This window comes from Mirounga angustirostris, unplaced genomic scaffold (genome assembly GCF_029215605.1).
Source record: "Mirounga angustirostris isolate CCGP_5_RB_7025 unplaced genomic scaffold, mMirAng1.0.hap1 SCAF_6, whole genome shotgun sequence".
NCBI lineage: Eukaryota > Metazoa > Chordata > Mammalia > Carnivora > Phocidae > Mirounga > Mirounga angustirostris.
Window position 1 is genome coordinate 154583286 of NW_026991714.1, and position 13069 is coordinate 154596354.

Consider the following 13069-nt stretch of genomic DNA (forward strand, 5'->3'; position numbering starts at 1 on the left):
TCATATGGAGTTGCAAGGAACCCAAAATAGCCAAAACAGTCTTGAAAAAGAACAAAAGAGTCCTGGTTTCAAAACTTACTACAAAGCAACAGTAATCAAAACACTGTGGTACTGACAGAAAGACACATAGATTAATGGGATAGAATTGAGAGTCCAGAAATAAACACACACACTTGTGGTCAACCGATGGGGAAAGAATAGTCTTTTCAACAAATGGTACTGGGATAACTGGACATCCACATGCAAAAGAAAGTGGTGTATACCTGAGAAATGAAAATACCTGTCCACTCAGAACTTCCATTATTTATAGTAGCCAAAAGGTGGGAACAACCCAAATATCCCTCAACTGACGAACAGATAAAATGGGGTATATTCATATGAGGAAGTATTATTTGGCCATAAAAAGGAATGAAGCTATTACCTGCTACAACACAGGTGGGCCTTGAAAACATGACACTGAGTGGACGAAGCTAGACACACACACACGGTCTGTAGGATAGGATTCCGTTTCTAGAAATGTCTGGTGTGTGGACACACACAGAGAAGAAGGTCTGTGGTTCTTAGGGCTGGGGGGTTATGGGGAAATGGAACGTTAGCCAAAAAGTACAGGGTTTCTTTCTGAGATGATGGAAATGTTCTAAAGTCGACTGGTGGTGGGTGCAAATGTCTAAAAAGCATCAAATCATGTACTTTAAATGGGTGACCTGTATGGCGTGCGACTTACCTCTCCGTAAAGCTGTTTAAAAGAACAAACGGGGACACCCAGGTGGCTCAGTCAGCTGAGCGTCTGCCTTTGGCTCAGGTCATGATCCCAGGGCCCTGGGATGGAGCCCCGTGTGTCGGGCTCCCTGCTCCACGGGAAGCCTGCCTCTCCCTCTGTCTGCTGCTCCCCCTGCTTGTGCTGTCTCGCTCGCTCTCTCTCACTCTCTCAAATAAATAAGTAAAATCTTTTTTAAAAAGTGAAATAAAAGAACAAAGAGACCGTGAGGCCATCTGGAGACCTGGCTGCTGGACACTCGAAAAGCATTCATGCTGTCCTGTGATGATCATACTGGGGCTGTGTTTTCCTGAATCATTTTTACAAAGTACATCCTGAAATATCTGGGAAGGAAGTAACAAGCTGTCTGGGATTTGCTTCAGCATAATCCAGGAGAGAGGACCGTTTGAGGCTGAGATGAAACCAGGTTGACCCTGAGTTCGCGGCTGCCGCTGGAACAGGGAGCTGGCGGGACGCAGGCCCTAACTGTGCCACGCGCTTGCTGTTTTCTACCATGAAAGGAAAAAGGAGGAAAAGAAAGCCCAGACAGGTGTGGTGGGGAGGACCAGCCTCGGGGCCAGGGCTCTGGGATAAGTCATCATGTCACCAGAGTAGCCCCTCCAGTTAGTGACGGAAGAGCTCGGCCCTAGGCGGCCTTCCAGGAGCACACCCAACCCAAAGTTGTCCCCGGCTGCTCGGAAGGAGCAGAAGGCTAACAGCTTTCCTTCTGGGCATTGGGTGTCCCAAAGACAAAACCGAGGTCAGGCCCATGGGCCTGGTAGTGAATGCTTACAGGGGAAGCACCCTGGGCCCACAGGCCAGTGGGAAGGAGCATCACGAACCTGGAGGAAGGGGGCCACCTCTCTGTGAAGGGGTCCAGTCAGACCCCGGCAGGCAGGCGGGCAGGCCGGCGTGCAGGCCGTGCTCTCGGGGCACATGTCACCCTACCCTCTCTCCCCAGGCAGACCACGTGACACATTTCTCCTGATGCGCTGTGGACTTAGTGTTATTTTGTTGAACCTGAGTTTTTATTTATTTATTTATTTATTTTTATTCTTATGTTAATCCCCATACATTACATCATTAGTTTTAGATGAAGTGTTCCATGATTCATTGTGCATAACACCCAGTGCTCCATGCCCAATGTGCCCTCCTCAATACCCATCACCAGGCTAACCCATCCTCCCACCCCCCTCCCCTCTAGAACCCTCAGTTTGTTTTTCAGAGTCCATCGTCTCCCATGGTTCATCTACCCCTCCGATTTCCCCCGCTTCATTCTTCCCCTCCCGCTACCTTCTTCTTCTTTTTTTTTTCCTTAACATATATTGCATTATTTGTTTCAGAGGTACAGATCTGAGATTCAACAGTCTTGCACAATTCACAGCACTTACCAGAGCACATACCCTCCCCAGTGTCTATCACCCAGTCACCCCATCCCTCCCACCCCAACCCCCACTCCAGCAACCCTCAGTTTGTTTCCTGCAATTAAGAATTCCTCATATCAGTGAGGTCGTATGATACATGTCTTTCTCTGTTTGACTTATTTCACTCAACATAATACCCTCCAGTTCCATCACGTCGTTGCAAATTGAACCTGAGTTTTTAACAGTTACATTGTCAATCCATCATTTGCTATCTTTATGATTTTTTTTTTTTTGCTTTAATGTGTCAAAAGCTCCCCATGCCCCCAGGTTTATTCCAGGAATTCACACTTGTGTCAACATTGGAGAATCTTTACCACATTAACAGACTGAAGGGAAATCATGTCATCATCTCAATCGATATATACAGAAAAAACATCTGATTAAGTACAACATTCACTGAGAATAAAACTTCATATTAAGTAGTTGCATAAGCGAGCTGTAGTCACCTAGGAAAGTATTTCAAAAAACCCGCCACACACAAATCGTGCTTATGGTGAACTGTTAAAAATATTTCCTTTAAAAAAAAAATCAAGAATGAGACAAAGATGCTCCTTCTGGCAACTTCTGTGCACCCTGCTGCCGGAGGCTCTAGCCTGCCCAGTAACAGGGAAAAGAGATAAGGGTGCATGCTACCCTGTTTAGTTTCAGCCCCATTTAGTGGAAAACCCAGACATTGCTTCTACAGAGTAAGAACGCAGTTCTCTCTTGCCCGTGGCCTCCCTGCCTCCTGCAGGGTCGCAGGGCCCTGCCTCTGGGCCTCTGCGTGCAACACTCATCATCCCAAGTGGTAAAAATGGGCCTGTGAGGGCAGCGTGGGTGCATCATTCCACATTCTACACATTTGCAAAGTACAACCTGGAAAAAAATAGCACCCTTTGCACGTTTAAAGGAATAATGTCGCGGTTTTCAGACACACGCCCCATACACACTAAGATACTTCCTCCCACCTGTGCCACCTCTGACATTTAGCGCCCTGCGTCACTAGTCCTGTCAGGTTAATGGCTACTTGGTTGTTTTTCTTAATGGCCTAATCGATGGAATACAGCGTCTAATACAGAATATCAGGAATAGCAAAAAATGTCTATTTAAGTGAAGGAGACAACACTTTTGTAAAAGTCAAATGAAAGTACCAGAACTTGAGGCCATCTGAATAGCATTGTGTATTATCACGCCGAACAAACAGTGCAGCCCATCTACCCAGAAATATTGCCTGGGAGCACGCATTGGGGCCTGGGGGAGGTCCTGGGGCCACAGGGAAGCCCGGGGGAGTACGCCGGCACCCGGATGGGCCACCTGGAGCCTGGGGTCTGCGTTCCAGGGGGTGCAGGGATGGTGGCGTTCCTTACCAATCACTGTACCTGACAGAAAGCAGTGCTTTCTTGTCATGAAACACCTCACAGGTACAAAAGCACACGTGAAGTCACATGTCCTGGTGGGAACGGTAGTCGCCACCCCACTGCCAGCTTAAGAAGGACCCCAGGGTCACATTTTCAGAAGTCCTACGAGGAGCCTCTGCCCTCGAGACAACTGCTTCTTTGTGATCATCGGGATGTACGGTCAGGTTGTGGGAGTCGCTCCCCGAGAAATACTGAAACAGAAATGACCTGTCTACCCTGTGAGGACCCACAGACACAGGACCTGTGGCCGGGGTCCACGCCGGGGATGGGCTGAGAGCAAGGCTGTTGGAGGGGCTCTGACAGCTGACTGTGCCGGGCAGGTGCTCAGGACCAGAGTGAATGAGCCCGACTGGCCTGAACCCTGCCACAAGGCCAGCAGGACACTGACTTAGGAGCCTCAGGGCTGTCTCTCAGGTCACCCAGACCAGCCAGGCCTATTGTAATGCCACCTGTTTAATGCTTGATGAGACACCAAGGCTTGGTGGGTGGCTCACCATCTGGGGTCTCCACAGTCCCACTCCCCACTTTCACCCCTACCAGTCACCCACAATCCACGCCTTTGCACAGCTCGACCCACTCTTAGTCCCCTGGCCCCCCAGAGAGGCATGGGCTGCCCTGACCTGCACTCCTGTCCCCCTTGTCTGGTTGGCCTCCCAAGGGCAGGGCTGGTATCTCCAAGTCCACCAGCAGCCGCTGGGCATGAAGCACATGAGAGGACACAGACCGGGTGGGGCGTGACTTCGGAGTTCAGGGAGTCTGTCCTAAAACCAGGGTGGCAGGGGCCCCAGGCCTCCATGCAGGTTCCTGATGGGTGAACCCTTCCATGTTGGCTCTGGCAAGCTTGGGACAGCCTCTGGGCCTCTAAGACCTCCCATCAGAGACACACTGGCTGGAGGAGGGACCAGCAGGTCCACACAGCTTTGGGATCTGACCCAGGACATGCAGGAACCCGAGTCCTCTGAGAGAAAGCAAACAGGCAGCAGAAGTCTCAAGAGGAGGGACAGCCCCCTGCCCGGGCAGTGGCCCTCTGCAGAACAGCAGAAAGGCTTGGTCTTGACAAGTAGCAAGGGCACTGGGCTGGTGGGCCTTCACCTGGCCTGGGCCCCCCCAGAGCTTCCCTCACTTTGGATGGTATGGGCACCACACCCTGGGTCCCATGAAAGGGCCGTTGACCAGCTCAATGGGGGTAGCCGGGCAGGGAGCCTCCCCAGGCAGGTGTCTTGGGCTGGAAATGGTTACAGAGAAGCATTAACAAATTGATTCAGCACATTGCTCTGCCAGGTCCAGGCTGCCCAGGACTGTAGGGATCACGTGTGGCGCCATGTGTGTGGACCCCTGCTCCATGGTGAGAGCACCACTGGAATGGAGACCAGGGGCCTCGAGGGGACATGCTGGGATGTGGGCACGTGATGGTGGTTTCCCTCCTGTGTTGGTTTCACTGTCACCTTTGCCCTGGATTATCCCAAATGACCACAATGATCCTCAAACTATTTGCAAAGTGAGCCTTGTTGTTTGTCCGTAAGATTTGGTCCTGACTTTCAGGCACCTCAGATTTGTGAGATCAGTGCTGCCTGGCCGGGAGTGTCCGCTCGGGGTGGGGGGGAGTGGCCCCTGTGCGGTGGTGGTGGGAGGCCTCCAGCCACCTTTTCTGGCCTATTTACAGACCTGTGCCCTTGAACGTTGTGCCTGGAGTTGGGTTCAGGGCCAGCACAGCAGAAGGAGCACCAGGAAAAGGGGGAAGGGGCTTCCCTGCCCTCCCTGGTCACTGCAATGCCACTCTCAGCAGCTTGCACTTGAGGAACGGGGGTGGGGTCACTTTAAAATCCATCGTGAATTCTCATTTTTCCAGAAACATAGGGTGAATGATGGCTTCTAATAGGCAAGTTCATGCAATATTAGGACTTTGGGGAGCCTCCTGCTGAGTAAAACTGGGTCCTTCCCCTCCTTGGGCCGGCAGGACCCCAGTCCAGAGCCACTGCCCTGCAGTCCCGTCAGGAGGGAAGGGCTCGGAGTTCCCCACCCCCACCCCCCCGTGGTCTGGACCGGCTGTCCGCAGGGCGGGCGGGGGCAGGAGGAGGGGCTGCCCGCACGCGCCCCAGGCGGCGGCAGCACGGGAAGTGGGCCCTGTGGGTTTTCAGGCCACCACCAGGCGCCTTCAGCAGCCCCCATGCGGAGGCGGAGTGTTGGGGACGCCGGGCAGTCCCTCGGAAAGGGACACCGTCCGCTTCCTTACTCGGTGCCCGATTCCCGAGTTAACTGGGCGTGTGACAAAGCAGCAGCAGCAGGAGGATGAACCGCTGGTCCCTGACCGACAGGACCCGGGCGCTCGCCCCACAGGGCCACACCCGCCACAGGCACTCACCTCCACTCATTCACACACGCACACACGCGCGCGCGCGCGCACACACGCCCACAGACAGCATTTCACCGAAGGCTGCCGGGCCTTCTCCACTAAAACAGTAATATGCAGGCAAAATCCCTAAAATAAGCGTGGACGTTTCCATTTGGTCGGGACTTAACAAACCTGGTCAGTGAAAGTAACGAGTAAGTTCATTTAACAGTCCTGGCAGCAAACTATTTTCACCTCCCTGTTTGGGCCTCAGTTTCTAGCTGAAACCCCAAATCATGGAGCCAGTTCTGAGTGTCCTGCTTATGGGAGGAAGGGGCTGGAGACCCGGCACAGAGTGAACCTCAGAACACCTTACTGGCTGCTTTGCACAAAATGGGAAGCTCTGTATTGGCCCCTTTCGAGGACTCTGAATGAAACTGTTCACTGTTCGCTGCAGAGAAGTTTGGTAGGAACGTGATTTAAAAAACTCGTTTTAAAATATCTGTAAGATACCCACAAGTAAACTTGAGGCATCAATCATAACATGTATTAACAACAGCAGAAACTCAAAAACTGAAAAACAAAACAAAAAAGAACGGGAAGCGCCGGGAGGCTACCCAGAGCAACAGTTCCGCGCGAGGACACTACGCGGCCGGCCAGGCGCCCCTGGCGCGGGGACCCACCTCGCAGGCCCCGCTGGGGAAGCCGGCAGCTCCCGGCCCGCGCCCTCCCTCCCCGCTTGCCCTAGAACAGGTAATACAGGTGGTAGGCAGCGACGGGCGCGGCGAGGAGTCCTGGTACCTGAGGCAGGGGGCCCGCTGCACCAGCGTACCCGGCCGGGGAGCCGGGCAGGGGCGCGCCCAGGACGAAGGGCAAGGCAAACGAAGGCAGCAGCGGCTTGGCCGCCAGCTTGAGCTTCTCCAGCTCAGACTCCTTCAGCCTCTTGGCCTTGGCGCGGCGGTTCTGGAACCAGATCTTGACCTGCGTCTCGGTGAGGCTCAGGCTGCTGGAGAACTCGGCGCGCTCTGCGATGGACAGGTACTGCTTCTGGCGGAACTTGCGCTCCAGCGCCAGCAGCTGAGTGGTGGTGAAGGGCGTCCGCGGCTTGCGGTTGGTCTTGTGTTTTCGGAGGGTGCAGGGTGGAGGGCTGGGGGCGCCTGGGAGGAGAGAAAAACACAAAGCGGGCGCTCAGACGCCAGCAGTGTGCACCCTTTTCCGACACTTTAGAATTCCCCGCAAAGGCCTGTTACGGATGCAAGTCTCGGCCCTGAGGAAAGACGAGACTCCAGAAGCCACTGGGGTAAGAGAACAAGGCATCGGGGAGACGGTGCGTGCATGGGGGCGGGAGGGGGCACCAGACTCAGGCTGTGCTCCTCAAATAGGCAGCCCCGCAAGCCAGGGAGGAGAGGAGCTCTGCCCACTTGGAGAAGCGAGAAGCTTGGGCGGGAGGCGGCCGCAAGAACCGAGCGGTGAGCCCTGGGGTGAAGATTCGGCGAAGCAGAAGTTAAGCTAGGCGGGGACAGACGGGGTCGGGGGATGCTTGGGCCGGAGAAGCTCTGAGCCAAAAAGCCGCGGGTTCACTACTTCGCGAAGTTATGAGCGACAGCGCCCTTCCCGCCCTCGTCCTCCGAGCCTGGGCCGGGTAGGGGCTTCTCTTGATGCCCAGGACCGTGCGACAGGGCACTTACGTGGGGAGGACGAGCGGGCAGCCGGCGAGAACCAGGCCCAGGGCTCCGCGGCGCCCCGTGGCCTCTCCTCCCGGAGCTCCGGGGGCTCCGAGTCCAGCCCGCGCTCCGCCTCCAGCAGCGACTGGACGCTGAAGGGCAGCGGGCCGGCCCCCGCGCGCCCCTCGCTGTACGTCTTGAGCCCCGCGGAGTTCAGGCCGAGCGAAGCCGGGGCCATGCGCTGGCCGGCGAGCGCAGGGCTGGCGGGGCCCTGCAGGCGCGCCGAGAAGGTAGGGCGCGGCACGATTGCCGCGGGCTTGGCGGCGCCCCTACCCTCGGAACCCTATAAAGAGGCGGTGCCCCTCTCATGCGCCGCCATCCAATCGCCGCGGTCGCTGCAGCGTGGGCCTGGGTGTCCATTGGCTTCGCTGACCTGGGGAGGGCGGAATGGACAGGGAGGGGCGGGTCCGCCACCTAGTACCCTGAGCCCCGGGTCCCCGCCGGCGTGGCGCGCTCCTGTCCGGCTCCCAGCGCCCGCCGGCCTTTCCCGGAGCTCTGCCGGCCGGGCCCGCGCTCCCGCTGCCCGGGAGATGGCTGGGGCACCTGGGGAGCACGCGGAGCTGGCCCCAGCTTCCCCAAACGGAGGAACCGACGGCGGGCGCGATCTGGCAGAGCCGCGAGAGGGAAGACGGGCCTTGACAGCGCGGATCCTGCGACACGGAAAGGGCCGCCCCTTCAGAGGCAGTGTCGTCCCCCTGTGGGTCGCCCGCTCTTCTGCTGCGCCCCAGCCCGGACCCGGAACCCTCGGCGCCTGCTGCGTTGGCCCAGACGCTCTCTCCCAACCCTGGGGACCGCATATGATGGACCCGGCGACTGGACTTCCGTCCCCTTGAAGTCGCCTTGGCCCTGGGTGGCTTTTCAGGCACCTGTAGCTGCCCGGCGCCCTACCGGGCAGGGGCTGCCCGTCGCGCTGCCCAAGTGTCCCATGGCCCGGCCCCAGCAGCAGCCAGCCGGGTGCGTCGAAGGTCCTTGGGCAGGGCCTGCAGCCGCAGGGAAGGTGGAGAGGGCCGCCCTCTTACCCGCCTCGGTTGCTGGGCCTGGCACCCAGGCAGGCCCCTCAAGCACTCCTGTCGCTGGTGTTTCCCGTCAGCCTCTCCTCCGCACTTGCTCGACCGAATCGTCCCACGACGCGGGACCGGGACCTGGCACCAGGGAAAGGTCCCCGGAGAGGGTCCTCGGCGGCGCAGGCTTTCGGCCCACCTGGGCCAAGCGGTGCTGCTTCTAGGAGGCCCGTGAACCCCCGCTGAGGCAGGAGAGGAGATCCGGCGGACACCTGCTCTTATTTAGATTATTTTTCCAAAACTGGACCAATCTTTGGTTTAAAAACCTTCTTGGGTGTTGTAGGCTCCCCTCTGCAGGCTCTCCCTGAAGTTTTAGAACAAATCATGAGACTGGTTTGTGGGTGACCTTAGGTCTGATTAGTGTCCCAGAACACAGGAACAGCAACCTGGATCAGTATACACTTATTTTTGAAAAACCAAAGTTGTTCTAATGAAATACAGCTTTGGGGTACAGTTAACTGTCTGGCCCAGCCAGAGAAATTCAATTAGAAAGTTTTTTCTCCATTAATTTAAATTTAGAAGTGTGGCTGAAGGGGCCCTCTGACCCAGCTCCAAGGCCAGGCTTGGTGTCACGGCTGGGGCGGCTCTTTCTCCACCCCAAGACTGACTGTCCCTTTCTAATGGAATAAAGACGTTCTGAGTCGAATGAAGGTAATTGCATCATTAAAGCACTTTCTTTGAAAGACTCTCTCCTATAGTTTATTTTCAGCAGCCACAGGAGTGTAGGAAGAAGAATTTTCATAAGGGTGACTGACAGCCAGCTGCCCAGCCTGCCCTAGGTCTGCCCAGGACACTGTGAAAAGGGTGTCTGCGTGGGTGAAGTGGGAGTCTGTGCTGTGGTTTGGCTGGCCCTGGGGGAAGGAGGGGGTCGCGGGGCCAGATGCAGCACCACCCTTCAGGGAAGTCTTGTCCTGCCCTGTGTCTGTCCATGTTGGTGTTCCTCCCTCCTGGCAGGGCAAGGCTGGGCCAGTGCTGACCAAGCCCCGGCCTGGCATGGGTTCCAGCAAAGTGGCAGAGAAGAGAAGGAAGATGTGGGGGTTGGGGAGATCCTCCAGGGTTGGACATGAAAGTCCAGGCCCCAACACTCAGCACAAACAGGCTTCAGCAGGGCAGTGTCCTCAGACCCCCGGGTTCTGGCCAGCAGAGGGACAAGGGGTGGAGGATTGAGAAGGGATCCCATTTCTGTCAATGTTATGGCTTTGGACATAGAAACCCACGTCTCGTGTGTGAAGAAAGACTAGACACTGTCTCTGGCCCCCAGGAGAGACAAAGATGACTGTGGTCACTTGGCTTCCCAGCAGCCCAGGAGAAGGCCAGCCAGGAGACTTGGGACAGCCTGTGACAGTGGGCCTTCTGGGCACTTTTCGGAGGCACAAGGGCCCCTGAAAAGACTGCCCCCTCACCCCACACTTGATGGACATTTCCCCGGTTTGAGGGGCATTGTTTCCCACAACAACTCACTACTTGCTCTGAGCTGTGAGGGGACAGAAGGTCCCGCAAAGGCCCGGTTTCCTTGCCTGTGTTTTGGTCCCCCCTTTGGTGCCGACTTCATAGGGAATGAACACATCCTTCGCTTTCAGAAACAAGGGGGAGGGTTGGAAGCCCTGCTGGGGGTTTCCTTGGAATCAGTGTGATGTGATGATTTTTGAGAAGGGACTTGTAGGATTCAAGTGGCCAAGTTTGGACCTGGACAGGATGAAAGTGGAAATGCTGTCTCTCCTCACAAATCTTGGTGGGGGGCCTGCGGGTGGTGTTTGATGCTCCAGACGTGAGGTCATGTAAAGCCCACGCTAGCTGGTGCCATGGGATCGAAGGTGACATCACCGTCCTGAAGAAAGTGACTGTCCCCTCTTGGATATTGGTGACGCGTGTCCAGTCCTTGATGGAAAAAACCGGGCAGACTTTCCCTTATATCTAGCGGCCAGTGGTAATCAGCAGTTTGCACACAATGGGACCCAGGACAGGGCCACCCACCCCAGGCCTCTTCCAAAAGCTGGCTTCCCAGGAAAGCCCTTTGGAAACTACCAACCTTGGACAGGCCTCCCCTCCCCAAAGGCACGTGTGTTGGAGCAGGTGACTTTTAGTTTCTCAACTTGTTGGGAATTGCTCCAAACACAAGTGGCACTTTACCCACAACTCTGGCCAGAGGGGGCCCAATTGGCGTGAGCCCCAGCAGCTAGTAGGCAGGATAAAGGGGGGCAGCAGGGACGTGATGTCCACCTGGAGATGCTCTGGCTTCACTCAGGAGAGAAGCTGCTCTGGGCGAGGTAAGGCCTGCTACACAGGAAAGGCTCAGATGAAGAGGTGGCCGCCCCGCATGGCGTCTCCTACTTCTTCCTCCTACTTCTTCCTACATCTCTCCTGTTCGCCTTCTCCCTTTCACACTCACTTGCCAAAGCTCCTGAAGGGGGAAAATCAGAGGAGAAGCCCCTCTGAGCTGAGTGACTCCTCTGTCCGGGGCCACAGGCGCATATCCCTTTGTCCAGGCTGGGACAGAATGTCCCACCGCGAGACGTCAGACAGCCTGATCTCCGGGACCTGGGAACACATCGGGGTACTTGGCAAAGGTGGGATTAGGATTGTTAGTCACCTGACCTTGAGATGAGGAGACCATCCTGCAGGCAGGCAGACCGGTCTAGTGGTGAGTGTCCTTGGAGGGGAAAGGGAGAGCCAGAGAGAAGGATGCAGCCAGCTGCCGCGGGCCTTGTGAGCAGCTTCTAGAAGCGAGAGGCCCCAGGCTCGACTAGCCTGCTGTCACCTTGACTGTGGCCCACGGGAACCACGTGCACATCTTCCTTCCAGAACTACACAGTAATAAAGGTGTGCTGTTTAGTAACTTGTTACAGCAGCACGAGGGGCCAATCCACCCTCTGAGGCGCTATCATCACCCCGTCTCCTGTGGGAGAGGAACCGAGACACAGAGACCCAGGTGACTTGTTGGAGGTCAGGCACCCTGTGTGGCTGTAACGTCTGAGCTCTTTCCTCTGTATGCTCCCTGAGCGGGGGAGCCCTGCCCTGCTCCCCGCTTTTCCTCTATGGCCGAGCCAAGGGTCAGAGGCAGCAGAGAGCTAGAGCCCCATGGCACGCTGGGGCCCTTGAGCTGGCACCACCTCCCTGGGAGCCCAGGCCTCCCTGGTGCCTCCTGGAGCCTTCTCCCAAGCTCCGTTGTCTGCACACTCAGCCCCATCTCCACAGCCCCTTTGGTGGGACATGTTCTCAGGTGCCTTTGCCCCGATAAACTGGGCTCAGGGTGCTGACTGACCACCCCAAAGTGATAGAAGCAGGTGGTTCTGTGCCTTTGTGAGGACCCAGTGCACCAGCTACCGTCCCTCCAAGACTGGCTGTCTGCCCGCTGTGAGCCCTCGGAGACCTAACTGTCCTGGCCGGAAACTCTGGACGCCAGGGCCGGGTGGGGCAGGGCTCCTGAGGACAGATGGGGCTTCCTTCCAGGGCCAGGAGCGTGAGCTTCTCAGAGTGGAGTGGGGCTCCCTCTCAGTTCTGCCAGGCCCCAGATTCTGCCTCTGTGCACCTTCTCCCTGCTGGCTGATGTCTCCCTCTCTCTGTCTGTCTCTCTATCTCTGACTCTGGCTCTCTCATACCAAGAGCACAAGCAGGGGGAGCGGCAGAGGGAGAGGGAGAAGCAAGCTCCCTGCCGGGCAGGGAGCCCGATGTGGGGCTCCATCCCGGGACCCCGAGATCACGACCTGAGCTGAAGGCAGATGCTCAACCACTGAGCCATCCAGGTGCCCCAATATTTGTTTTATTTTGAGGATTAACAACTTTTCTTTGGAGATCCTTGAAAAAAAAGTCCATGCAGAGGGGGGACAAGACCATTCAAGCAAAGACAAGGATGAGTGCGGGATGGTTTTGGAAACGGGGCAGCCAGGCTGCCACTCCTAGCTTGGCACTACTCAGCTCCAAGGCCCCGGAGGGGACAGTAATCAGACCCAGGGCCTTGGGCACCTGCTCTAAGGCCAGGCTGGACAGGGCAGGACTGTGGCATGGAAGGGAACTGAACCCTGAAGGAGTGTGTGGGCACCAGCTCTGTGGGCAGCCTAGGGTCAGCGGTACTATTGATCTCAAGCCACCAGCTCTCAGATTCATCAACTTTATGGTTTCCCACCTGGTTTCACTGAGGTCCATGGTAGTCTTTATTGTTTCCTTTCTTCTACTTGGTTTGAGTTCTGTTTGTTCTTTTTTGGATTTCTTAAGGTGGATACTGAGTTCCTGACCTTCAAACCTTTCTTCCTTTCTAATAGAGCATCCCGTGCTACGAGTTTTCCCCCAAATACTGCTTTAGTGGCATCCCGCAGTTGTGATGTTTTCGTCTTCATTCAGTTCAAAATACTAATTTTGCTTTTGATTTCTACTTTGACC

The 13069-nt window shown here is 56.1% G+C and overlaps 1 protein-coding gene across 1 annotated transcript; it reads right to left on the reverse strand.

The window, feature by feature from the left end:
- Positions 1 to 5767: 5767 nt before the first annotated feature.
- Positions 5768 to 7818, reverse strand: LOC123846977 (homeobox protein MSX-3-like). The gene is made up of 2 exons (XM_045879128.2): positions 7596 to 7818; positions 5768 to 7064 (listed from the first exon to the last, which is right to left on the reverse strand). The coding sequence occupies exons 1-2, from the start codon at positions 7807 to 7809 to the stop codon at positions 6652 to 6654; spliced, it is 627 nt and encodes a 208-aa protein (XP_045735084.1). The 5' UTR covers positions 7810 to 7818; the 3' UTR covers positions 5768 to 6651.
- Between the last annotated feature and the right edge of the window lie 5251 nt (positions 7819 to 13069).